The sequence below is a fragment of the Lithobates pipiens genome, unplaced genomic scaffold (genome assembly GCF_037356315.1).
Source record: "Lithobates pipiens isolate NorthernLeopardFrog02 unplaced genomic scaffold, aLitPip1_a1.2 Scaffold_18, whole genome shotgun sequence".
Classification (NCBI taxonomy): domain Eukaryota; kingdom Metazoa; phylum Chordata; class Amphibia; order Anura; family Ranidae; genus Lithobates; species Lithobates pipiens.
In genome coordinates this window covers 611,783,712-611,808,632 of record NW_027507758.1, presented here as the reverse complement: position 1 = coordinate 611,808,632, position 24,921 = coordinate 611,783,712, and the positions used below count along the sequence as shown (strand labels likewise).

The window sequence follows — 24,921 nt, the reverse complement described above, 5'->3', positions numbered from 1 at the left end:
AGGGTAATGAGTGCAGGATGGGACGAAGAAAGGTGACAAGTGCAGGTTGGGACTATGAGGATTGATGAGTGCGGCCAGGACTATGAAGGGTAATGAGTGCAAGCCGGGACTATAAAGGGTGATGAGTGCAGGCCTGGACTATGAAAGGTGATGAGTGCAGGCCTGGACTATGAAGGGTAATGAATGTAAGCCAGGACTATAAAAGGTGATGAGTTCAGTTTAGGACTATGAGGGGTGATGAGCGCTGGCCGGGACCATAAGAGGTCGATGAGCGAAGGCGAGGCACTATATTAATGTTTATCTAAAGTTTATATATTTAAACTGATGTGTACCACATTTAATTTAATACATTACAAAAGATTCCCAGAAAGAGACAACAGAGTATTAGTTGCCTCCTTTCTCACTACCATGGAGGAGGAGGAGCCTCTGCTCTGACTCTCTTATATGTGGACATTTCAGCTTCAGCTACCTATCTCTGTAAACAGCATTTTAACAACAGGAAGCATTGAGAAAAGTTGAAATACATCTGAAGATGTAGATTTAGATGAAGATGTCTCTCTTTCTGTTTATGTCTTGGACACAAAGCAGAACAGGTCATGTTTTTATGATCTCATCGTATTCTCAGACAGATTGTAAAAATTTACCGTACAATGGCGGCATACACCATCTTCTATGCTTCATGAAGCAGCACTTATCCTTCCCTTTGCAGTCTCCATCTCTCTTACATTTCTTCTCCAACGTGGAGCCATCAACTAGGAGATTCACATCTGCAGGACATGTACCAGGTTTCTCCCGAGGGAAGAGTACACCTGTGGGGGTTATGAGGTGAACCGCAAATGAACCACAGATATTTGCTTAGATATACACATACATACTCTACATACACTATATTGTCCAAAGTATTGGGACACCTGCCTTTACACTCACATGAACTTTAATGACATCCCAGTTTTAGTCCGTAGGGTTCAATATTGAGTTGGGCCACCCTTTGCAGCTATAACAGCTTCAGCTCTTCTGAGAAGGCTGTCCACAAGGTTTAGGAGTGTGTCTATGGGAATGTGTCAGGAACCATGAAACAGACAGAGACAGAAGTACAATCTAATCACACTTGTTTATTAATAAAAATAAAATAGGAAAAAGCGTAGTCAAGCAAGCCAGTGTCCAGTAACCAGAACGGGTAGTCAGCCAGTCCAAAGTTCATAAGCCAGATCGGGTAATCAGCCAGTCCAGACGTCAGGGATCCACGGAGAGCAACTGCCAGCAGGATGGAAGCCAGGAGGGATGTTAGCAAGCCAATCTTGAAACAACAGCAGGAGATGATTCCTAGTGATGTGACCAAACGTAAAGGCAAAGGAGAATGAGCTGGAAGACTTATATATATATATAGGCAGGCCAGACGAGCATCATCGGGAACAGCTGGTAACTGTGGAGAGAGAAGAGAGCTTGCAATTAGCCGACAGCTGAGTGGCCAGCCCAGAGGAGGAAGGGCTAAGCCAGCCCTGACAGTACCCCCCCCCCCAATGACCCCTCTCCCTCGGGGGGCCACCGGGCTTGAGGGGAAACCGTCTATGGAACTCGTGGAGGAGGACAGGGGCATGTACGGTCGAGGATGAAACCTAGGAGCGTTCCTCCGGACCGTACCCCTTCCAATGTACCAGGTACTGTATGTGCCCACGGAAACCTATGGGAGTCAACAATGAATTGTACCTCATACTCCTCATGGTTCTCAAACCGAATAGGGTGAGGACGTGGCACCGAGGTGGTAAATCGGTTACAGACCAACGGTTTCAATAAGGAGACATGAAACACATTTGAGATGCGCATACTAGGAGGAAGTTCCAACGCGTAAGCTACTGGGTTAATCCTGCGAAGGTTACGGGAAGGCCCAATAAACCGAGGTGCAAACTTCAGTGAGGGAACACAAAGCCGGAGGTTGCGAGATGACAGCCAGACCCTATCCCCAACCTCATAGGAAGGCGCTGGCAGGCGTCTGCGGTCAGCATGGAGTCTGTACCTATCATTAGCATGACGCAAAGCCTCCTGGACTTGTACCCAAGTGGAACGAAGACCACGGAGATGCTCCTCTAATGCAGGAATACTCTGCGGAACAAACGAGTCAGGCAACATGGAAGGTTGGAAACCATAATTCACCATAAATGGAGACAATCGGGAGGCAGAATTCAAGGCACTGTTGTGAGCAAACTCTGCCCAAGGTAATAGGTCAGAGCAGTTGTTATGATGGTCAGAAATATAGCAACGTAGGAATTGCTGCAAGGACTGATTAGCTCGTTCTGCGGCCCCATTAGACTGCGGGTGATACGCAGAAGAGAACGCAAGCTGGATTCCCAACTGTGCACAAAAGGCTCGCCAGAACCGGGAGACAAACTGACTGCCCCTATCCGAGACAATCACCTTGGGTAGCCCATGTAAGTGAAAGATCTCCCGAGCAAAAATGGAAGCCAGTTCCTTAGAGGTGGGCAACTTCTTAAGTGGAATACAATGACACATCTTTGAGAACCGGTCAACCACCTTAAGGATAACAGTGTTGCCTTGGGAGTTGGGCAACTCCACAATGAAATCCATTGACAGGTGAGTCCAAGGCCTCTCTCCATTGGGTATGGGTTGTAGGAGGCCCCCTGGAAGGTGTCGTGGAGTCTTACTCTGAGCACACACGGGACAGGCAGCCACGAAAGCAGCAACATCAGCCCGTAGACTAGACCACCAGAATTGTTGGGAGATGGCCCAAATGAGTTGATTCTTCCCAGGATGGCCAGCTGCCTTGGGAGAAGGATAAGTCTGGAGCACTGCAGTACGGAGACTCTCTGGGACAAAGCAGCGGTCACAAGGTTGATCAAGAGGAGCATGGACCTGAGCAGCAAGAATTTTATCACCCAAAGGAGAAGTAAGACTGGTGCGAACCGTAGCTAAGATACAATCAGGAGGAATCATAGGAACCGGAACCGACTCCGACTTGGAAGTAGAGGAAAATTGTTGTGACAAGGCATCACCCCTTACATTCTTAGTACCGGGTAATTGGGACTCTGCTGCAATTGTGTTTTATCTTGTTAAGCGCACAAACCACTTTTTACATGTGAGTTTTGTACTTTTATCTTTTATCTATTTCTATAAAAACGGAATTACGCTATGTTTGGTCCCTGCTTCTTTTCCTTATGTTCTTAAACTGCCTATGGGTATATCTGATCGTAGTTAAAATACCTTGCAACCTATGAAGAGATCACCTACATTTGAAGTCCCCCTGGTTAACTGCTGCTGTGAGGATCTGCATATATTTGCAAAAGCTTGTATGATCCCCCAAATGTAAATTTGTGAGGATCCAACATCTCCGGTAAGCCTCCAATTCGCCTGGTGATGGGAACTTCACACGATTAATGTATGAATTTTTGAAAGGAGGTGTAATCTATTTCCTACACGCTTGTGGTTTATACAAAGACATCACACACAAAAGACTCTGTTTTTTTGGGACTTTGTTGTTTCTTTGTTTTTTTCTTTCACTTTATTACTTGGACATTTTTAGAAAACTAAATGCGGCAAGTCCAAGAATGGATTTGCCTAATTTGTCGACTCCCGTGCGCATGCGCGGGAGTGACGTCATCGCGGCTTCGCCGAATGGCAGTGGCGGAGCTGCGAGACGCGACTCCCGTGCGCATGCACGGGAGTGACGTCATCGTGGCTTCGCCGCTGTGATTCGTCGGAGCTGCGAGACGCCACCAGCAAGATGGATGCGGCGGACTACAGGGGACAGCGGCGACTTCGCTGGCTCCTGTGTCAGGTAAGTGACACATAATGAGCTACTATGCGATGCATAGTAGTCCATTATGCTTTACCTTTGCAGGGAAAAAAAGAGGAAGTAAACCCATCAGGGTTTACTTCCTCTTTAATGGACTCCGGAGACCAACTCTGTGGGTTACCGTCCTTTCTGGTCATATCAGTCAGAGGCTTGACCAGAGACGAGAAGTTACGAATAAACTTCCGATAGTAATTGGCAAAGCCCAGGAAACGCTGCAGAGGACGTAAACCTACGGGTCGAGGCCACTGTAGGACTGCCGAAAGTTTCTCTGGGTCCATTGAAAAACCAGCAGTGGAAATGACATAGCCCAGGAATGTAACCTGTTCACAATGGAACTCGCACTTCTCCAGTTTACAATAGAGATTGTTCTCTCTTAGTTTCTGAAGTACCCGACAGACATCTGTGTGGTGGCTCTCCAGGGACTTGGAAAATATGAGGGTATCATTGAGATACACCACCACACACAACTGCAACAAATCTCGGAGGAAATCGTTAATAAATTCCTGGAAAACTGCCAGGGCGTTACAAAGGCCAAAAGGCATTACCAGGTATTCATAATGACCCGTTCTGGTATTAAACGCAGTCTTCCACTCGTCGCCCTCCTTAATGCACACGAGATTATATGCCCCTCTCAGGTCAAGCTTTGTGAAAACCGTTGCTCCCTTGAGATGGTCAAATAACTCAGTAATCAATGGAATCGGGTAGGCATTCTTAATCGTGACACGATTGAGACCCCTATACAAGGTCTCAGTTCACCGCTCTTCTTTTTCACAAAGAAGAAACCAGCACCTGCAGGAGACGAGGATTTGCGGATGAAACCTCGAGAAAGTGCGTCAGCAACATACTCCTCCATGGCCTTATCCTCCAAGACCGACAAAGGGTAATCCCGGCCACGAGGAGGTATGGCACCAGGTTGAAGGTCAATTGCACAATCATAAGGGCGGTGTGGAGGCAAACTACCAGCTTGACCTTTATCAAAGACATCGCCAAAATCACGGTACTCCTCCGGTAGGGAGGGGAGTGAAGCAGTGCACAGGACCTTGGATACCTTCAGGAAGCATGTCTCACTGCATTGTGGTGACCAGGAGAGAACCTCAGCACGGAGCCAATCAAAGGAGGGGTTGAGCCTCTGTAACCAAGGATAACCAATAACCAGCGGAAATCTGGGTGAGGAAATAACTTGGAATAGGATTATCTCATGGTGAAGAGCCCCTACGGCCATGGACAACGGAACCGTCTCATGAGTCACATGGGCAGGCTGTAAAGGTCTCCCGTCAAGAGCCTCAATGGCAAGTGGAGTGTCACGCAGCTGCAGCAGAATCGAGTGCTGCGAAAACAAATGCAGCATCAATGAACAGGCCTGCAGCCCCAGAGTCGATCAGAGCCTGTATCTCGATGGACGACTCAGCCCAAGAAAGGGTGACCAAAACCAGGGGCTTATCCTTCTGGATAACTGGGGACGAAACAACGCCACCTAAGGTCTGTCCATGACAGGACCTCAAGGTTTGGTCGTTCCCTGGATGGGTAGGACAAGACTTCAAAAAGTGAACTGCCTGGCCACAATAAAGGCAATCTCTCCATCCTCCTAAAGGCTCTCTCATCCGCAGAGAGACGCGTGAAGCCCAGGTGCATGGGTTCATCTTCACTGACCAACTTGGTACCAGGAGGCATGGGAGGTGAGGGAGGCATGGGTGGGACTACAAAGCTCGGAGGCAAACGTACAGGAGGCTTCCGCAAGCGCTCCCTAAGAGAAAGTCTTTCTCTGAGTCTGAAGTCAATGAGGATGGCAAACGAGATCAAGCTCTCCAGCTCAGTGGGTATATCTCGGGCTGCTATCTCATCCTTGATGGAATCCTAGAGACCATGAGAAAAAGCAGCCACGAGGGCCTCATTGTTTCAAGCAACTTCTGCTGCCGGAGTATGGAATTCAATGGCGTAGTCGGCAACAGTTCTCGTACTTGGTTTGATGGACATGAGGCACTTGGCAGCAGAAGCGGAGCGTGCGGGAACGTCAAAAACCCTTTTAAAGGAGGCCACAAACTGAAGGTAACTCAAGACAACAGGTTTTTGCATCTCCCATAGAGGGTTAGCCCAGGCCAAGGCTCTCTCAGAAAGCAAAGGTATCACGAAACCTACTTTGCGTCTGTCCGTAGGAAACGCCTGGGGCAGCATTTCGAAGTATATCTCAACCTGATTGAGAAACCCTCTGCATTGAACTGGATCACCCCCAAATCGCTGGGGAAGTGGAGCAGAACCAGACATACCTCTTATAGAGGTAATACTCAAGGCGGGTGCCTGCACAGAGACTGGCGCAGCAGCAGGGACGGCCTGCGACTCAGGTTGTACCGGAGCAGCCACCGTGGGGGATTCCAGGTGAGCCGTGCGATTCAGGAGCGTTTGTAACGCCATCGCAAACTGATCCATGCGGTGATCTTGCTCATCCAATCTAGAAAAAATATTACCAACAAGTGGATTGACTGTATCTTCTGAATTAATGGCCTTCACCTACTGTCAGGAAACATGAAACAGACAGAGATAGAAGTACAATCTAATCACACTTGTTTATTAATAAAAATAAAATAGGAAAAAGCGTAGTCAAGCAAGCCAGTGACCAGTAACCAGATCGGGTAGTCAGCCAGTCCAAAGTTCATAAACCAGATCGGGTAATCAGCCAGTCCAGACGTCAGGGATCCACGGAGAGCAACTGCCAGCACGATGGAAGCCAGGAGGGATGTTAGCAAGCCAGTCTTGAAACAACAGCAGGAGATGGTTCCTAGTGATGTGCCCAAACGTGAAGGCAAAGGAGAATGCGCTGGAAGACTTATATATAGGGAGGCCAGACGAGCATCATCGGGAACAGCTGGTAACTGTGGAGAGAGGAGAGAGCTGGCAATTAGCCGACAGCTGAGTGGCCAGCCCAGAGGAGGAAGAGCTAAGCCAGCCCTGACAGAATGTTTGGCAATTCTTCCAGAAGCGCATTTGTGAGGTCAGGCACTGATGTTGGATGAGCAGGCCTGGCTCGCAGTATCCACTCGAATTCATCCCATTTATTTAGGGGGAACCCAACGTCATTTGTTTTTTAATTTGACGCGGAGTTCCCCTTAATATCCATACCAGACCTGAAGGGCCTGGTAATTGAATTTGGGGGAACCCCCCACTTTTTTTTTATCAATGACTTTCAATGACTGTTCTCTGTATTACGGGGAGCCGACAATTCATTATAGCCCTGAGTGATTTTAAATGACTTTTTTTCCTGCAGAATTGACACTTTGTGCAGGGACAGTTCTAAGCACGGGAAACATGCGCCCCTTTAAAGGCATACTATACACACCCCTCAGGTACGAAATTTAAAGGAATATTACACTTTTATTGTTTCACTTTAAGCATTATTAAAATACTGCTCCCGAAAAAACAGCAGTTTTTAAAACTTTTTTTTTGCATTGATACATGTCCCCTGGGGCAGGACCCGGGTCCCCAAACACTTTTTAGGACAATAACTTGCATATTAGCCTTTAAAAATAGCACTTTAGATTGTGAACGTTTGAGTCCCATAGACTTTAATAGAGTTTCTAAAGTTCACACGAAGTTTAGGTCTGTTCGCAGGTTCTGGTACGAACCGAACCGGGGGTGTTCGGCTCATCCTTAGCCAAGAGGCTTAAAGGATATTTCATATTTTGAAATGATGATGGAAACCCCTGGAGGGCATTCAATTGTTTTTTAACCTTTTATTACTTTTCAATAAAAGTTGACCAACAAGCCCTAAATAGTATTTTTTGGCATGGATTAACCTCACTGGGAAGCACTACACTTGAGTTAACATCCCCCTGTTTGGTGATTTACACATCTCCCAGACTTATTTCATATATCTTTCAGGACCTCTGATCTGCTGATCCACTCCGGGTGGTGCACCTCTCCCTTGCAGGCCCTTCAGGCTCACCTGGACACACAGTCATCATTCTGCAGGAGCAGACAGGTTACGTCTGTGCCCAAAAAGGTTGCTCACCCCAGGACACAGTATACTGCATATGCTAGTTATCTCAGCTCACATAATAAATGATGTACTTTACAGTATAAAGTCCAACGGTGGGCACAAAAGACTCATTGGCCCTGTACTGTAGCAGGGCCAGACAATATTTATAAAGATACTGTCATACATTGCCAATTGGTACTCTTTAAACTTTAAAGTTCTGTTGTAAAATCAGTCCCAAGGCTACTTCTGATATGATTATTGTATATAATAAATGTGTGTTAGATTTTAATTCCTATACAGTCTTGTAGGGTCCTCCAAAGTGGGCATCTTAGTACCAGACAGCGCACTAAACATCCTTGCTGAACAACAACTGCAAGAAATCTATTTACATGCAACATCGCCTTGGGGGGCACCTTGTTTCTGGAAGAACAATGTAGACTTGTATTAAGCAGTAAAGCGACTTCTCTGAACATTAGAGCTGGGAGCTCGTCATGTATGTGTATGAGGAACTACAGCTGTCCATGTACATGTACTGAATAATTACAAGCTAAAACATTAATAAGGTTTATATGTCAGAACACTATAGAAAACTCAATTATACTGAAATACAGGGGCTGTAGGGGTCTCAATTACAACCCTGCCCCATGCTCCAGGGAGCCTGTGCAGCCCCCTGAACTCCTGAATAGGAGGGGTGGCATATAGATCGACCAATCCCATCCATTTTCTTCCTGCAACCACGGAAAGGCTGCTGGAGGAAAGTGGAAGGGATTGGTTCCTCTACATGCAGCCCCTGCTTCCCCTCCTATCCACTTCTTGCTGTGATCGGGCTCCTGAGTACCCCCCCCCCACACCCTCCCCGTCAACCCTCGCAGTGCTGCCAGTTTCCCCCTCCCCTGTCCTGCTGGCTGCTGTGGGGATCTGTCAGGATGGAGAGCAGGGTAGAGGCTGGTAAATGTGTCATTTACTGCCCCCTTCATTGTCTTAATGAATAGAGTCAGTGATCCGTACCGATCATTCATAGCTGAGGCATAGTATGCTGTGTTTACTATGCTTCAGTTTGTGGATGAACAGGGAGCTCTGTACAGAGCTATTCCTATGTATGCATTCTGTGAATCCGAGGCTGCAGAGATGGAGATTGAGAGCAGTGTCCGTTCTCTGTCTGTCTAGACCCCTGATATCTCACCTAATCCTCCAAATGGGGCTCCTAAAAAAATTATAAAAAATGGTACAAAAATAAAATTGTAAATAAATACAGGCATACCCCACTTTTACGTACGCAATGGGGTTTATTTACTAAAGCTGGAAAGTGCAAAACCAGGCTCACTTCTGCATAGAAACCAATGAGCTTCCAGGTTTTATTACCAAAGCTTAATTGAACAAGCTGGGGATAGAAGCTCATTGGTTTCTATGCAGAAGTGAGCCTGATTTTGCACTTTCCAGCTTTAGTAAATAAAAAAAGTGGGATGTGCCTTTAAAAGGAAATGGTAACATAAATAAATACAATAACAAAAACAAAAACTATTGACTCTAGTGGTGGGACTACCAGGGTTGCAAAGGTCGCATGTGGGACCATGCCTGGCATTCCACCACTGTGGGGGGCCCCAGATGGGGGTTAGGGCAGCACTTTATTATTTCTTGCACCAGGACTCTGAAGATTCTAGTTATGTTTCTGCTGCAATACCTTTATAAAATGCAGTAATAATAGTTTTGGTTATGGTGCCTGCATTCGTAATAACAGCATCGCTCGGTGCCTTGCCCCTGGCCATCTCTCTGGCACATGGGTGCAAATTCCGTAGTTATACACGCAAAGTCATCTAAGTATGGGCAGGCATTTTCCTTGACTGCAGAGAGAGAAAAAAGCTGTGATGAGGATGGAAGGAAGAAGAGACTGAGAAACTGAGACTGAACTGGAAACTGAGAGAAGAGACTGATGAGTGCAAGCTGTGACTATGAAAGGTGATGAGTGCAAGCTGTGACTATGAAAGGTGATCAGTGCAAGATGGGACTATGAAGGATGATGAGTGCAGGCCGGGACTATGAAGGGTGATAACTGCAGGCAGGGACTATTAAAGGTGATGAGTGCGGGCCGGGGCTATGAAAGGTGATGAGTGTGAGCTGCTACTATAAAATGGTTATGAGTGCAGGCCTGAGCAATCCAGGGTAATGAGTGCAGGCTGGGATGAAGAAAGGTGACAAGTGTAGGTTGGGGCTATGAGGAGTGATGAGTGCAGCCAGGACTATGATGGGTGATGAGTGCAAGCCGGGACTATGAAGGGTGATGAGTGCAGGCCTGGACTATGAAAGGTGATGAGTGCAGGCCTGGACTATGAAGAGTGCTGAGTGCAGGCTGGGACTATGAAGGGTAATGAATGTAAGCCAGGACTATAAAGGGTGATGAGTTCAGGTTAGGACTATGAGGGGTGATGAGCGCTGGCCGGGCACTATATTAATGTTTATCTAAAGTTTATATATTTAAACTGATGTGTACTACATTTAATTTTTTACGATACAATAGATTCCCAGAAAGAGACAACAGAGTATTATTTGCCTCCTTTATCACTACCTTGGAGGAGGAGGAGTCTCTTCTCTGACTCTCTTATATGTGGACATTTCAGCTTCAGCTACCTATCTCTGTAAACACCATTTTTACAACAGGAAGCATTGAGAAAAGTTGAAATACATCTGAAGATGTAGATTTAGATGAAGATGTCTCTCTTTCTGTTTATGTCTCGGACACAAAGCAGGTCATGTTTTTATGATCTCATCGTATTCTCAGACAGATTGTAAAAATTTACCGTCCAATGGCAGCATACATCGTCTTCTACCCCCCCAGAAGCAGCACTTTTTCTTCCATTTGCAGTCTCCATCTCTCTTACATTTCTTCTCCAACGTGGAGCCCTCATCTGGGAGAATCACATCTACAGGACATTTACCAGGTTTCTCCCGAGGGAAGAGTACACCTGAGGGGGTTATGAGGTGAACCACAAATGAACCACAGATATTTTCTTAGATATACACACACTTACTGTAAATACACTATATTGTCCAAAGTATTGGGACACCCGCCCAATATTGAGTTGGCCCACCCTTTGCAGCTATAACAGCTTCAACTCTTCTGGGAAGGCTCTCCACAAGGTTTAGGAGTGTGTCTATGGGAATGTTTGGCCATTCCTCCAGAAATGCATTTGTTAGGTCAGGCCCTGATGTTGGATGAGCAGGCCTAGCTTGTAGTCTCCTCTCTAATTCATCTCAAAGGTGTTCTATCGGGTTGAGGTCAGGACTCTGTGCAGGCCAGTCAGTTTCCTCCACCCCAAACTTGCTCATCCATGTCTTTATGGACCTTACTTTGTGCACTGGTGCTCAGACCTGTTGGAGCAGGGAGGGGCCATCCCCAAACTGTTCCCACAACGTTGGGAGCATGAAATTGCCCAAAATGTCTTGGTACAGTATGCTGACACCTTAAGAGTTCCCTTCACTGGAACTAAGGGGCCAAGCCCAACCCCTGAAGGACAACCCCACACCATAATCCCCCCTCCACCAAATGATTTGGACCAGTCTAAGGTATTTAGTAAGAGGCATGACGGGTTTTTTGAAGTTGTCATTTTTATGTCATAATTTTTAGAAAATTAGAAGAAATAAAAAAAAATGTTCACAATTTTTATTTATTTTTTTGCATACTGTCACTGGTGCAGTACAGTGTTGTCATATAACAGGTGTGTCGGTGATCAGGGACACTGAATATTGACAGTACGGAAAAAAAATTATATTTTCTCTCTTTTTATTTACAATTTTTTTTTTTTAACACAAAGCAATATAATGTTACCATAGTAACATTGAACTACTCTGGGGAAGTGATAATTTTTTTATTTTATTTTTTTTAAACCACTTACGGACCACCCACCTTTATTATACGGCGGCTGTTTGAAGAGGAATACCATTGTTATGTCAGCAGATAGCTGCAATAACCCCTTTTCATTTTCTTCAGCGGGCGGTCCACTTTCAGATAAAAGTGGTCTCTGCAGCGGATTTGCTGCAAGATCACTTTTATTGGGGGTGGGAGAGGCCGTACTCCAGTGGTCTTTGCCACTTAGCAGATCGCATCCTCTCCCCTGGATGCCTGGCTGCTGAATGCCCCACTGGGCTCCATAGCATTGACTGGCAGAAGCAACGTCAAACTTTACTTCTGCCCAATGCTCTTAAATGAGCATTTTTTTTTTTTCAAATTACATTTTAGTGTAAATACGAGATCTGAGGTCTTTTTGACCCCAGACCCTCATATTTAATTACATTTTTTATGTTACAAGGACAGTGTCAAAACAAAATAAAAAGTAAATTAAATAACAAAAAAAATTTTAATTTTAAAGCGCTCTATCCCGAGGAGCTTGCGTGCAGAAGCGAACGCATACATGAGTAGCGCCCGCATATGAAAACGGTGTTCAAACCACACATGTGCAATATCACCACGATCGTTAGAGCGAGAGCAATAATTCTAGCCCGAGAACTTCTCTGTAACTCAAAACTGGTAACCTTTAGAAATTTTTAAACGTTGCCTATGGAGATTTTTTAAGGGTAAAAGTTTGTCGCCGTTCCACGAGAGGGCGCAATTTTGAAACGTGACATGTCGGGTATCAATTCACTCGGGGTAACATTATCTTTCAAAATATAAGAAACAATTGGGCTAACTTTATTGTTGTCTTATTTGCTAATTCAAAAAAGTGAACTTGTACGACTGCTGCGCAAATACGGTGTGACAGAAAATATTGCAACGACCGCCATTTTATTCTGTAGGGTGTTAGAAAAAAAAAAATATATACATATATCTATATATATATCTATATATATATCTATATATATATATATATATATATATATATATACCGTGTTTCCCCGAAAGTAAGACAGTGTCTTACTTTCTTTTTATCCCCAAAAGCCCCACTATGTCTTACTTTCGGGGTATGTCTTATATTGGAAAAAAATTGTCAAATTTTTTGTTTTAACCATAAAATTAACATTTATTAACAACCTGAACAGTATTGTATTCACCACAAAACAGTTTTATAAAAGGAAGTGCCAAGAATGTCTTGTTACAACATTGCATAACATGTAAAACAATGAAAAATGGTAAGAACGAACAGTGGAATACTGGAAGATAAAACAGATTTATGTGTGATACATTACCACCTGCTGTATTTAATCCAGTGTGACACCTGCTGATACCCACTGGGTTACATACAGCAGATGATACCCCAGTATGCCAGTGTGTATGTTTTACTGATGTATGATTAATACTGTGTGCATTACCGTATTTTAAGCAGGAGGCGGCAGTGACAAGTGCAGGGGACGGCGCAGTGACGTATGGAGAGGGGGACGGCTCAGGCGTGGGCAGGAGGCGGCGCTCATTAAGATCAGAGGGAAATGGCAGATGCGGCGACGTATGGAGAGGGGGACGGTGCAGACGTGGGCAGGAGGCGGCGTGCAGCTAGATGAGAGGGAGGCGGCAATACCCCCGTGTTTCCCCCGAAAGTAAGACATATGTCTTACTTTCGGGGTACGGCTTATATTAGCCGACCCCTCTGAAACTCCCGATACGTCTTACAATCGGGGGTGTCTTACTATTGGGGAAACACGATATATATATATATATATATATATATATATATATATATATATATATATATATATATATATATATATATATATATATATATATATATATATATATGTAGCACTGACCCCCGAAGCTGGTTTTTAAAGAACTGTCACACAGCACCAGTTTCCTTCAGCCAACCCGGCGATACTGTGTGGTTGGTGACCCGGGTTACCTCCTCCAACTGAGTTTCCAGGCTCTTCCAGAGATACCAGCCTTGATGCTCAGTCTTCTCCTGGAAAAGTCCTCCCCTGGATCCTCCAGTCGCTTGGCTTCTCCCCGCAGGCAAGACAGCACAGGACCACCTTTAGGTCAGTAGGCCCCAAGATTTCTGGGCCTATAATTTCAGTCGCAAAGTCTCAGGCCAGCCGGCCCGAGGCGCAGGAACACACACCAGGCCAGGAGGGCCACGAGGTCAGGACAGTGAACCCCGGAAAACGAACCCACCAAAATTGCGTCAGTACCATAAATACCCCTACCCAGAATGCACAGCGGGGTATCCAATGCATCCAACCTTGTTGCATTTCTACACTTACCGGTGGTGACGGCGGCACCTACGGTCAAGTGGAAACCAGTGCAACCCAGCTGAACTGGTGCAGAAACCAGAACTTTGGAATCATTTTCCTGAGCCAAACTGCAGCTTCAGGCAACTTAAATTTGAAAAAACAATAGCATCTGCTCATCAGGAGCAGGGTGCTATATATATATATATATATATATATATATATATATAATGTTTGGGGGTTCTAAGTAAATTTGTAGCGAAAAAAATTATTTTAACTTGATTTTAACTTGTAAACACCTAGTCTAAAAAATAGGCCCGGTCCTTAAGTGGTTAAACATTATGTTTGCTTATAGCAGTGAATTGCATTGCTATAAGCAAGCACTTTACTGAATGAAACTGAATCATTCAGTTTGTTTTGTTGTGATTACCTGTACTTGGTCAAAGCCATAGCTCCCATCTGTCCCTGATTTGGAGGGACTGTCCCGGATTTGAAGCAATGTCCCTCGATCCTCATTCCTGCTCATGTGTCCCTCATTTGGGTCTGATCTATATATTTGTATATAAAATGCACTTTTTATCTTTCAAACAGTGTTTTCCGGGGCTAAATCTTTCATCCAAATTCTAAATTTCTGCATTTGTAAATTTTAAAAGCCAATATAAAGGAATATTAGTGGTAAAAAAAGTCCCTTCAATTCCTTAGGTGCACATGCTCAAGAGCCCCAAGATGGGTGGACCGTCCCCACCGCGAGTCCAACTTGCCGCCCAGCCCTGCTCCGGCGCCGCTGGACTTACGAACGAGCCCTCCACCACCCGGTGAAATGTTTTCACCACTCCGTTCGCCTCGCTCGCCAGCCGCTGTCTCCCACACAGACTTCCGCCTGCACAGGATGTACCAAGATGGGCGCCGGACATTTATAAGACACAGCACCGCCTGTCTCTTCCTCAGCCTGCAACCAGAGGACACATATTAAGGTACCCAGGTCCCCCCCTTCTAACAGAGACCCCCTGCATGTCTAAGCTCTGCGCTAGAAGGAGCCTACAGTGGGAATTATTAGCCACCTCACAAACAGGAGGCACCAATATGGCCGCCATGGCTGCTGCAGGCCCTCAGCTCTCCCATCCTCACCCGATACCAGAACACAGGACTGTTCTAGCCCCTGCTCTCCTCCATTTTACCCCTGTGTCCCAGAGCCCCGGAGCTCAAGCTCAGACACCCACTCCTGCAGCCACGGAGTCCCTGATTAGCCACTCTTTTGGGGGTCAGGCATTATCCCCAGGCAGTCCTACCTAACATGGTCACCCCTGGCTCTTATGGTCCCTCCACTCCGACCCCTCAGTTTTCAGTGGAAGACTTGTATCTTAAATTCTCAACACTCCTAGAAAGGGGTCTGGTTGCCACTGCCGCCACCATCATGGGAGAAATAAAAGCTGACCTACAGAACATCAGATGGATGGATGTTATAGAAGACAAATTGGATGAGACAACAGCAGTCGCCCATCAGAATTCTGACCTAATCCAAACATTGCAGGACCCGCTGGACACTGCGTTCTCACGCATAGATGATTTGGAAAATAGGTACAGGAGACTGTACTTCAGGATCAGAGGCCTGCCTGGATCGATTACTGATGTTGCAGCTGCCACTCAAGACCTGATTAAGTCGCTCATTCCAAACATCTCACCGGCTCGCCTCGAGTTGGATAGAGTTCACAGAGCCTTGGGTCCCCCCAGGAAAGACGGCTCTCCCAGGGACATCATTGCAAAGGAATCCACAATGAAACAAGACCAGGCTCTCCCCCAGGTTACCTGCCAGGGTCATCCCATTCAACTATTTGCTGAACTCTCCCCCTCCACCATCCAACGGAGAAGGGCCCTAAAACCGCTTTTGACAGCCATGGCCCAGAGGGACATTAAGTACAAGTGGGCCTTCCCATTTTGCGGTAAAATTCACCCACAATGGCCAACAACATTCCTTTTCCACCTTTGTTTCGGGCAAAAAGCTCCTCCTTAATCTGAAAATAATTTCCCAAGAAATGGAAATGGAGGCCCCTTCCCTCTTCCCTCCCCCCTTTTTTTGGGGTGGGGTTTTTGGGTGCTCCCTGAGCCCTTTGGGCGGTACCTACAGTTGTTAGCTATCAGACCCTGCTCTTTTACTATTGTTCGTTAGAAGCTCTGTTAGTGGTATAGCAAAGCAGGTCTCAAGGAGCTTGGGAGCAGTGTGGTTCACATGCGCCTCCTCCTACTCCTTTGACTTCTTCGGTAGTCGGGGGAGTGGGACATCCAACCTTGCGGGTGGTAATTGATTCATTCTCTCACATCTCACGGTTCATAGTGGGATGTCTACCGAGGATTTTGCTCTCCCCAGGGTCTCTGTCCCCCTGGGAGGGAGTAAACTTCTCTTTCTCTGGCTTTTCATTCTCTCTCTTTCTATTCCCTTCCCCTTTATGGAGTATCGCTCACTAGCTATTTCTCTTTCAGACCATCCACAAAGTAGACTGGGGCAAAGGGGCGCTGCCAGCAGGAGCGGCTTCTCGCCCTTCCATTTGACATCTCTATACAAGTCCGAAAAGAGGGTAAGTGATGTTGGATTTAGCAGCTCGCTCTCCTCCCGGGTCCATGGCTGATCGCACACGCAGTGTTTGGAGGGTAGCCACACATAATGTTCAAGGCATAAACTCTCCCCTTAAGTGCAATAAGGTTTTCAATGCATATAAATCATCCAAAATTGACATTGTCCTCCTGCAGGAAATCCATTTTCCCATTGGATACAACCCCAAAACCCCAAATTTCTTCTCCCACTATCCCAAGTTTTAAATGGCAAATGCAGAAAATAAAACCAAGGGAGTAGCAGTGGCAATAGCCAAGACGTGCAACTTTAACTGGATCTCTGATACTAAGGATCCTGGGGGTAGATACATCTTTGTCAAGGGCACAATAGATATCCAGCTACACACTCTGATTTCCTACTATACCCCTAACAAGGGACAAGCAGCTTTCTTCAGATGCCTCCTACATACCCTGTCCCCGCTACTTGAGGGTACAGTCATTTTTGGGGGCAACTCCAATGTGACCTTTGAATAAGGGCTTGACAAATCTAAGCACAACTTACCCGCCCTACCAATGAAAGCCTCAAAATAGCTAAACTGATACATGCGCAGGGGTTGGCGGATCTCTGGAGGGAGCGGAATCCCAATAAGAGGGACTACACCCACTTTTCTCACCCACACAACGCATACCCTAGGATTGATCATCTCCTCGTACGTCTCCATTCAATCCCACCCATACTGAAGTCTTACATCACTGACTCCACCTTGTCCGATCACTTCATGGTAGTTATGACACTCCACTCCCATTACAACAGGCTGGACCAGAGACAGTGGAGACTCAATGAGTCCATTCTCTCTGACCCTGTTCGCATAACAATGCTGGATAAGTCCCTCAAAGAATATTTCCGATTCAATGACCAAGAAGATGTTTCAGCTGAAATGCTGTGGGCAGCTCATAAGGCCTTCATTAGAGGGGAGATCATCAGAATGGCTTTCACCATCAAGAGGGAAAGGGAGGCTGACATAAAGAGGTTGGAAACTGATTACCTTAAACTTAGAGCACTCCACAAACTAAAACCCTCTCCCTCCAGGATCCCTCAACTTGATATGGCTAAGCTAGAACACAACCTGTCCCTAGCAGCTAAGGAGAAACAAATCTGCTGGTCTCAAAACTGGTTCTACATGCAAGGAGACAAGATGGGCTCCATGCTGGCTGCCAAATTGACACCCCGAATCATGGCGCACACAATGCCGAAAATCAGAATCCCAGGCCAAGGCACCACGGTTAATCCCTCCAAGATCTTAGACTCCTTCTACGAGTTTCATAACAAACTTTAGTCGTCGAGCCCCCCACTGACTGAATCCATCTTAAGCGATTTCCTGGATAATCTCCCTATCCCAAAACAGCCTCACAGCTAAAGTTGAAAATCTGTACTGTCACAACTATCCCCCATGTATCATAAACTAGAAACAGACTTACACAACTGGGCACAACATAATATTTCCTGGTTAGGTAGGATAAACGTCATTAACGCCATACTTCCCAGACTACTGTATCTTTTCCGCTCCCTTCCCATTCGAAAAGACCATATCCAAATCTTCCAAAGCAAGATCCTGAAGTTCGTATGGGGTAAGACAGGGTACAGATTATCTCAAGGAATCCTATATGCGCACAGGAAAAAAGGGGGCTTGGGACTTCCCCAACTTATAAATATTACCAAGCAGCCAGGCTGGCCCAATTGTCAATAGTCTATTCCAGATTTGAGAAGCCTGATTGGGTACACATAGAAAAACATTCTTGCCCCAACCTTATCTCACTCTTTCGCTCTTTGGGACTCTTTATGCTCCTCTGCCTCACTAGTCTCGGAATACAAACCTTTGACCCACATTAAGGATGAGCCGAACACCCCCCGGGTTCGGTTTGCACCAGAACTTTCGAACGGACCCCAAATTCGTACGAACGTTAGAACCCCATTGAAGTCTATGGGACTCAAACGTTCGAAATGAAAAGTGTTAATTTTAACGGCTAATATGCAAGATACTGTCCTAAAAAGGGTTTGGGGCCCTTGTTTTCTGCCCCAGGGGACATGGGTCAATGCAAAAAAAACTTTTAAAAACGGCCGTTTTGGCGGGAGCACTGATTTTAATGACGATTAAAGTGAAAAAAAAAGTGAAATATTCCTTTAAATATCGTACCTGGGGGGTGTCTGTAGTATGCCTGTGAAGTGCCACGTGTTTTCCATGTTTAGAACAGTCCCTGCACAAAATGACATTTAACGGAAATAACGTCATTTAAAGCTGCTTGCGGTTTTAATGTTATATCTGGTTCCTGCAATATGGTTGAAAATAATTGAGAAAAATGGCATGGGTAGCCCTCCCTGCCCATTACCAGCCCCTTTGGGTCTTGTACGCATATTAAGGGGAACCCCGTACCCATATTAAAAAAAGGAAATACGTGTGGCCCCCAGGCCCTATATACTCAGAACAGCAGTATACAGGCGGTGCAAACAAGACAGGGACTGTGTAGGTTTGTTGTGTTAAGTTGAATCTGTTTGTAATTTTCAACCGGTACATTTTTAATGTGTAGCTCCAGTCAAAAAAACTATTTTTAAGCTTTTTGGAAAACATAGGGAAGGGTTATCACCCCTGTATAATTTGTTTTGCCGTCCGTCTTTTTCAGAGCATGCAGACAGCACGCACAATCTCCTACCGCTGACTGCAAGCTCTATTTAAAACGAGCAAGATAGTTAGCTATATAGGTGGATATAGCGGTGTATACTGCGTTCAGAGCACGCAGACAGCACGCACAATCTCCTAACACTGACTGAAAGCTCTATTTAAAACGAGCAAGATATTTAGCTATATAGGTGGATATAGCGGTGTATACTGCGTTCAGAGCACGCAGACAGCATGCACAATCTCCTAACACTGACTGAAAGCTCTATTTAAAACGAGCAAGATATTTAGCTATATAGGTGGATATAGCGGTGTATACTGCGTTCAGAGCACGCAGACAGCACGCACAATCTCCTAACACCGACTGAAAGCTCTATTTAAAACGAGCAAGATATTTAGCTATATAGGTGGATATAGCGGTGTATACTGCGTTCAGAGCCCGCAGACAGCACGCACAATCTCCTAACACCGACTGAAAGCTCTATTTAAAACGAGCAAGATATTTAGCTATATAGGTGGATATAGCGGTGTATATTGCCTTCAGAGCACGCAGACAGCACGCACAATCTCCTAACACTGACTGAAAGCTCTATTTAAAACGAGCAAGATATTTAGCTATATAGGTGGATATAGCGGTGTATACTGCCTTCAGAGCACGCAGACAGCATGCACAATCTCCTAACACTGACTGAAAGCTCTATTTAAAACGAGCAAGATATTTAGCTATATAGGTGGATATAGCGGTGTATACTGCGTTCAGAGCACGCAGACAGCACGCACAATCTCCTAACATTGACTGAAAGCTCTATTTAAAACGAGCAAGATATTTAGCTATATAGGTGGATATAGTGGTGTATACTGCGTTCAGAGAACGCAGACAGCACGCACAATCTCCTAACACTGAATGAAAGCTCTATTTAAAACGAGAAAGATATTTAGCTATATATGTGGATATAGCGGTGTATACTGCGTTCAGAGCACGCAGACAGCACGCACAATCTCCTAACACTGACTGACAGCTCTATTATAAAAGATAGATATATCGCTAGATATATAGCAGTGTATACTGCGGTCAGGGCATGCAGACAACAACCACTACAGAAGAGCAAGAACGAAAAATCGCCCGATAACGATTGGTGTATACTGTGTTGAAGGTACACAGAACACCCACTAACTGCTACAGACGCCAACACACTACACAAGGCCGCCGCGCTGGCGGCCTTATATAGTGTGGGGCATGTACTACACAGCCTGAGCTATGATTGGCCACAGGCATCCTGCCTGTGGCCAATCATGGCTCTCCTCGCTGCCGGCGCTGTGATTGGCCAAGCATGTGGGGGTCACAGTGCATGCTTGGCCAATCATGAGACAGCAATGCACTGCGCCATCGCAGTGCATTGTGGAATTGGTGCGAACGGCCCATAACGTTCGAAATTCGCCGAACGGGCGAACAGCCGATGTTCGAGTCGAACGTATGTTCGTCACGAACACGAAGCTCATCCCTAACCCACATATTCAATAATCCAAACTTCCCCCCAGGCAGAAACGTCCTAGCCTTTAAATGGCGGGTTGATAAAGGACTTTACAGGATAGGACATTTCTGCACAGTGGCAGGTCCGTTCACCCTTAAACATTGCACAAAAAATCTAGACCTTCCCAGCTCTGAACTTTTCAGGTTTCATCAGATTCACAATTTTTTGCATTCCCCGTGCAAAGACAATCCTCAACCCTCAACAATCACTGATTACGAAATGTGGTGCAGCCAAGCCATGGACCAGAGGGTGAGGAGGGGGGATCTCGACTATACTCGTCACTGATTGCTCCTGTTTCTAAAACTTCCTTCATGGTAGCTTGGGAAACGAACTTCAATTTTATCTGGTCCAAGGAGAAATGGTATTCGTTGTGCTCTAAGTCTTTCAGGGGCATTCTTAATACCACGTTGATGGAGACTAGTCTAAAAGTACTAACCAGATGGTACTACACGCCTTCCAGAGTAGCCTCAATGTTTCCTGCTGCCAGCCCTCTCTGCTTCAGAGGCTGTCAACTCCTGGGTACAATGTCACACATATGGTGGGAATGCCCGAGGATTCACTCTGGAAGAGAATTTTTTAACATACTGGATAAGTTGGTAGGCTCTTGCATTCCCAGGACCCCCAAGGTGGTTCTCCTAAATTAACCAATCCCACACATATCTAAGCAATCTGGTAGATTGGTACACTTTGTGCCCTTGGGAGCTAGACTCACGATTGCTAGGGCCTGGAAGAGGCCTGGTGTCTCTCTCCCAATGGCAAAACGTAAATATTGTGGGTAATGTCTCAGGAAAAACTCACCAGTTTATTATTGGACTCATCTAAAAAGTTTGAAGCCACCAGGGAACTGCAGGCTCGTCTAATGGGTATATCTACTTTCCCCCTCATACCACATACCTGAAATCTAACTTCACTAGGTAGTGGCACTCTTACCCCTTTCCTTCTCCGACCCTCCTTTCTTTCCCTATCTATTTCTCTAACTGCTTTACTTTTATCTTTCCTTACCTAGGTTAGTCCTAGTTCATATTGAGGTGAAAGGTGTTATTGATTTACTCCGTACACTTTACCCCGTGTCAAATTAAAAAAAAAATTGGCGTGGGGGTCCCCCTAAAAATCCATACCAGACCCTTTATCCGAGCAGGCAACCTGGCAGGCCGCAGGAAAAGAGGGGGGGACGAGAGAGCGGCCCCCCTCCCTCCTGAACCGTACCAGGCCACATGCCCTCAACATTGGGAGGATGCTTTGGGGGTCTGTGACCCCTCAATTTTTTTTTTTTTTTTTGACACGGGGTTCCCCTTAATATCCATACCAGACCTGAAGGGTCTGGTTATGGATATTTAGGGGGAACCCCACGTCAAATTTTTTCTTAAATTTGAGGCAGGGTTCCCCTTATTATCCATACCAGACCTAAAGGGCCTGGTAATTGAATTTGGGGGACCCCACGCTTTTTTATTTATTTATTTTTTTATTTTTTTATCAATGACTTTCAATGAGTGTTCTCTGTATTACGGAGCCGACAATTCATAATAGCTGCGAGTGATTTTAACCACTTGCTTACTGGGCACTTAAACCCCCCTCAGTCCCAGACCAATTTTCAGCTTTCAGCGCTGATGCACTTTGAGTGACAATTGCGCGGGCATACAACACTGTACCCAAATGAAATTTTTATCATTTTTTTCCCACAAATAGAGCTTTCTTTTGGTGGTATTTAGTTACAGCTCGGAGTTTTATTTTTTGCTAAACAAACAAAAAAAGATGCAAAAAAAATAAAAATCATGTTTTAATAGTTTGTTATAAAATTTTGCAAACGGGTCATTTTTCTCCTTCATTGAAGTGCGCTGATTAGGCGGCACTGATAGGCTGCATTGGTGGGCACTGATGGGCTGCATTGGTGGGCACTGATGGGCTGCATTGGTGGGCACTGATGGGCTGTACTGGTGGGCACTGATAGGCATAGTTAAGGCGGCACTAATAGGCACAGATAAGGCGGCACCGATGGGCACAGATAAGGCGGCACTGATGGGCAAAGATGGGCACAGATAAGATGGCACGGATGGGTGGCACGGATAAGTGGCACGGATGGGTGGCACGGATGGGCACTGATAGGTACCACAGATAGATGGGACTGATGGGCACTGATAGGTGGCACTGATAGGTGGCTCTGATAGGTGGCACTGCTGGGCACTGATGGGCGGCACTGCTGGGCACTGATGGGCGGCACTGCTGGGCACTGATGGGCGGCACTGGGGTGCAGCACCTTTGAGGCAGATTGGGTGGCACTGTGGGTGGCACTGTGGGGTGGCACTGTGGGTGGCACTGTGGGTGGCACTGTGGGTGGCACTGTGGGCACTATGGGCACTAAAAGGGGCACTGACGGGGGGCACTTACTTTTTCTTTTATTTTACTTCAGGATGGCACTGCGGGAGGCAGGTGGGCACAGGCAGGTGGCAGGTGGTCCCTTGTATTGATGGCCGTGATCGGGACTGATGTCCCGATCACGGCCGCCGGTGATCGGCTTTTTTTTTCTCTCCTCGCGCTGTCAGCGCGAGGAGGAATAATAGCCGATTACCGGCTCCGTTCTATCACATGATCAGCTGTCATTGGCTGACAGCTGATCACGTGATAAGGGGTCGGGATCGACCCCTTACACGGATCGGTGATCAGGCGAGTCTCACGGACTCGCCGATCACAGAGCGCGCCGCGCGCGCCCCTCAGGGGGCGCGCAGGCCGCTCGTAACCAGGACGACGTCAATAGACGTAGTCCTGGAAATGTAGGTCCGCGCTAATGCCGTCATTTGGCAATAGCGCGGATCTGAAGTGGTTAAAGGACTTTTTTTTCTGCATAAATGACACTTTGTGCAGGGTCAGTTCTAAGCACCAGACACATGCGCCCCTTCACAGGCATACTATAGACACCCCCCCCCCCCCCTACGAAATTTAAAGGAATATTACACTTTTATTGTTTCACTTTAATCATTATTAAAATCACTGCTCCCGAAAAAACTGCTGTTTTTTAAACCTTTTTTTTGCATTGATCCATGTCCCCTGGGGCAGGACCCAGGTCCCCAAACACTTTTTAGGACAGTAACTTGCAAATTAGCACTTTAGATTTTGAACGTTGGAGTCCCATAGACTTTAATAGGGTTCTAAAGTTCACACGAAGTATGCTATATACTAGCTCCGTCGAATCTTCTTTATACATTCGACAGACACCATAAGCCTTCAAAGACAGATTCGACCGTAATTCATGTGGATTTTTGGACTAATGCAATTTTTGAACGAAATTCCGAAATAAATAAAAAAACGAATTTCGGGAGTAACTAAATAAATTAATTTTTCGTACGAAAACGAAATTCCGAAACAAAATATTTTACTCTGCACATGTCTACCTTATATTATGTCCACTCAGGATAAGAAAGCCAATTACTGGCGGTAAAAAAGGTATTTCATTTTTTTATGGCTACAAAAAATGTTTTGCATTTTATTTTTATTTTAAACTAAATAGGTTGTTTTACAAGGTGAGGGTTTTTCACAATCACTTTAAAGTCCCTTATATCAAGTAATTTGACCATCACTACTCTAAACCTTCTCCATCCTAGAACAAAATAACAAAGCATTGGAAGAGGTTTTGCACCCATCCTCATCCATGAATGATGAATATACACATTGCACAACACTCTAAAAATATAACAGACTTGCCTGCATTTTATTTGCTATATTAATATATCCGAGAGACGTAGACATTTATAAGTTGGTTGAGTTATTACCTGTATTTTACATCATTTTGAATTCTTACCTAAATCTTCTTTGTCCTCGGTGGGGTCTGCAGTGGTTAGATGATTGACAGCAGCTGCTCCGGCACAGAACAGGAGGAGTAGCAGGAGGGATCCGGTCTCTGGAGACATGTTCAGTTCCTATAAAGTCAGAGAGATGATGAGGCTTTTATATAGACCATATGAGCAAAAAGGAAGGGAGGCATCAGGAACAGGGTTGAGCCAGACACCACATGATTGGATGATTGCAAAAGAAAGAGCTTCTTATGTACTTAGCCACTTACACAAATTCCTATTGCATAACTGGGTCCCTATAATGACACGGTGAATTTAATTGGTCTTGGGCTTTGATATGGAAGAAGGAAAGGAGGCACTGAGAAGAACAGGCTGAACCTGCTCTCATACAATACAATATACAATTGTAAAAGAAGGTTCTTCTCATGTACGTTACTATGGTAGAATATACCTG

The 24,921-nt window shown here is 45.6% G+C and overlaps 1 protein-coding gene across 1 annotated transcript in view; it reads right to left on the bottom strand.

Moving 5' to 3' along the window:
- Positions 1–24,614, bottom strand: part of LOC143990349 (whey acidic protein-like) — a 29,804-nt gene extending 5,190 nt beyond the window's left edge. Inside the window, exons 1-3 of the mRNA XM_077490384.1 lie at positions 24,476–24,614; positions 10,574–10,738; positions 645–809 (exon numbers count right to left, since the gene is read on the bottom strand). Of these exons, the coding sequence (XP_077346510.1) occupies positions 645–809; positions 10,574–10,738; positions 24,476–24,584 (439 nt within the window). The 5' untranslated portion in view covers positions 24,585–24,614. The remainder of the gene's footprint in view (positions 1–644; positions 810–10,573; positions 10,739–24,475) is intronic.
- Between the last annotated feature and the right edge of the window lie 307 nt (positions 24,615–24,921).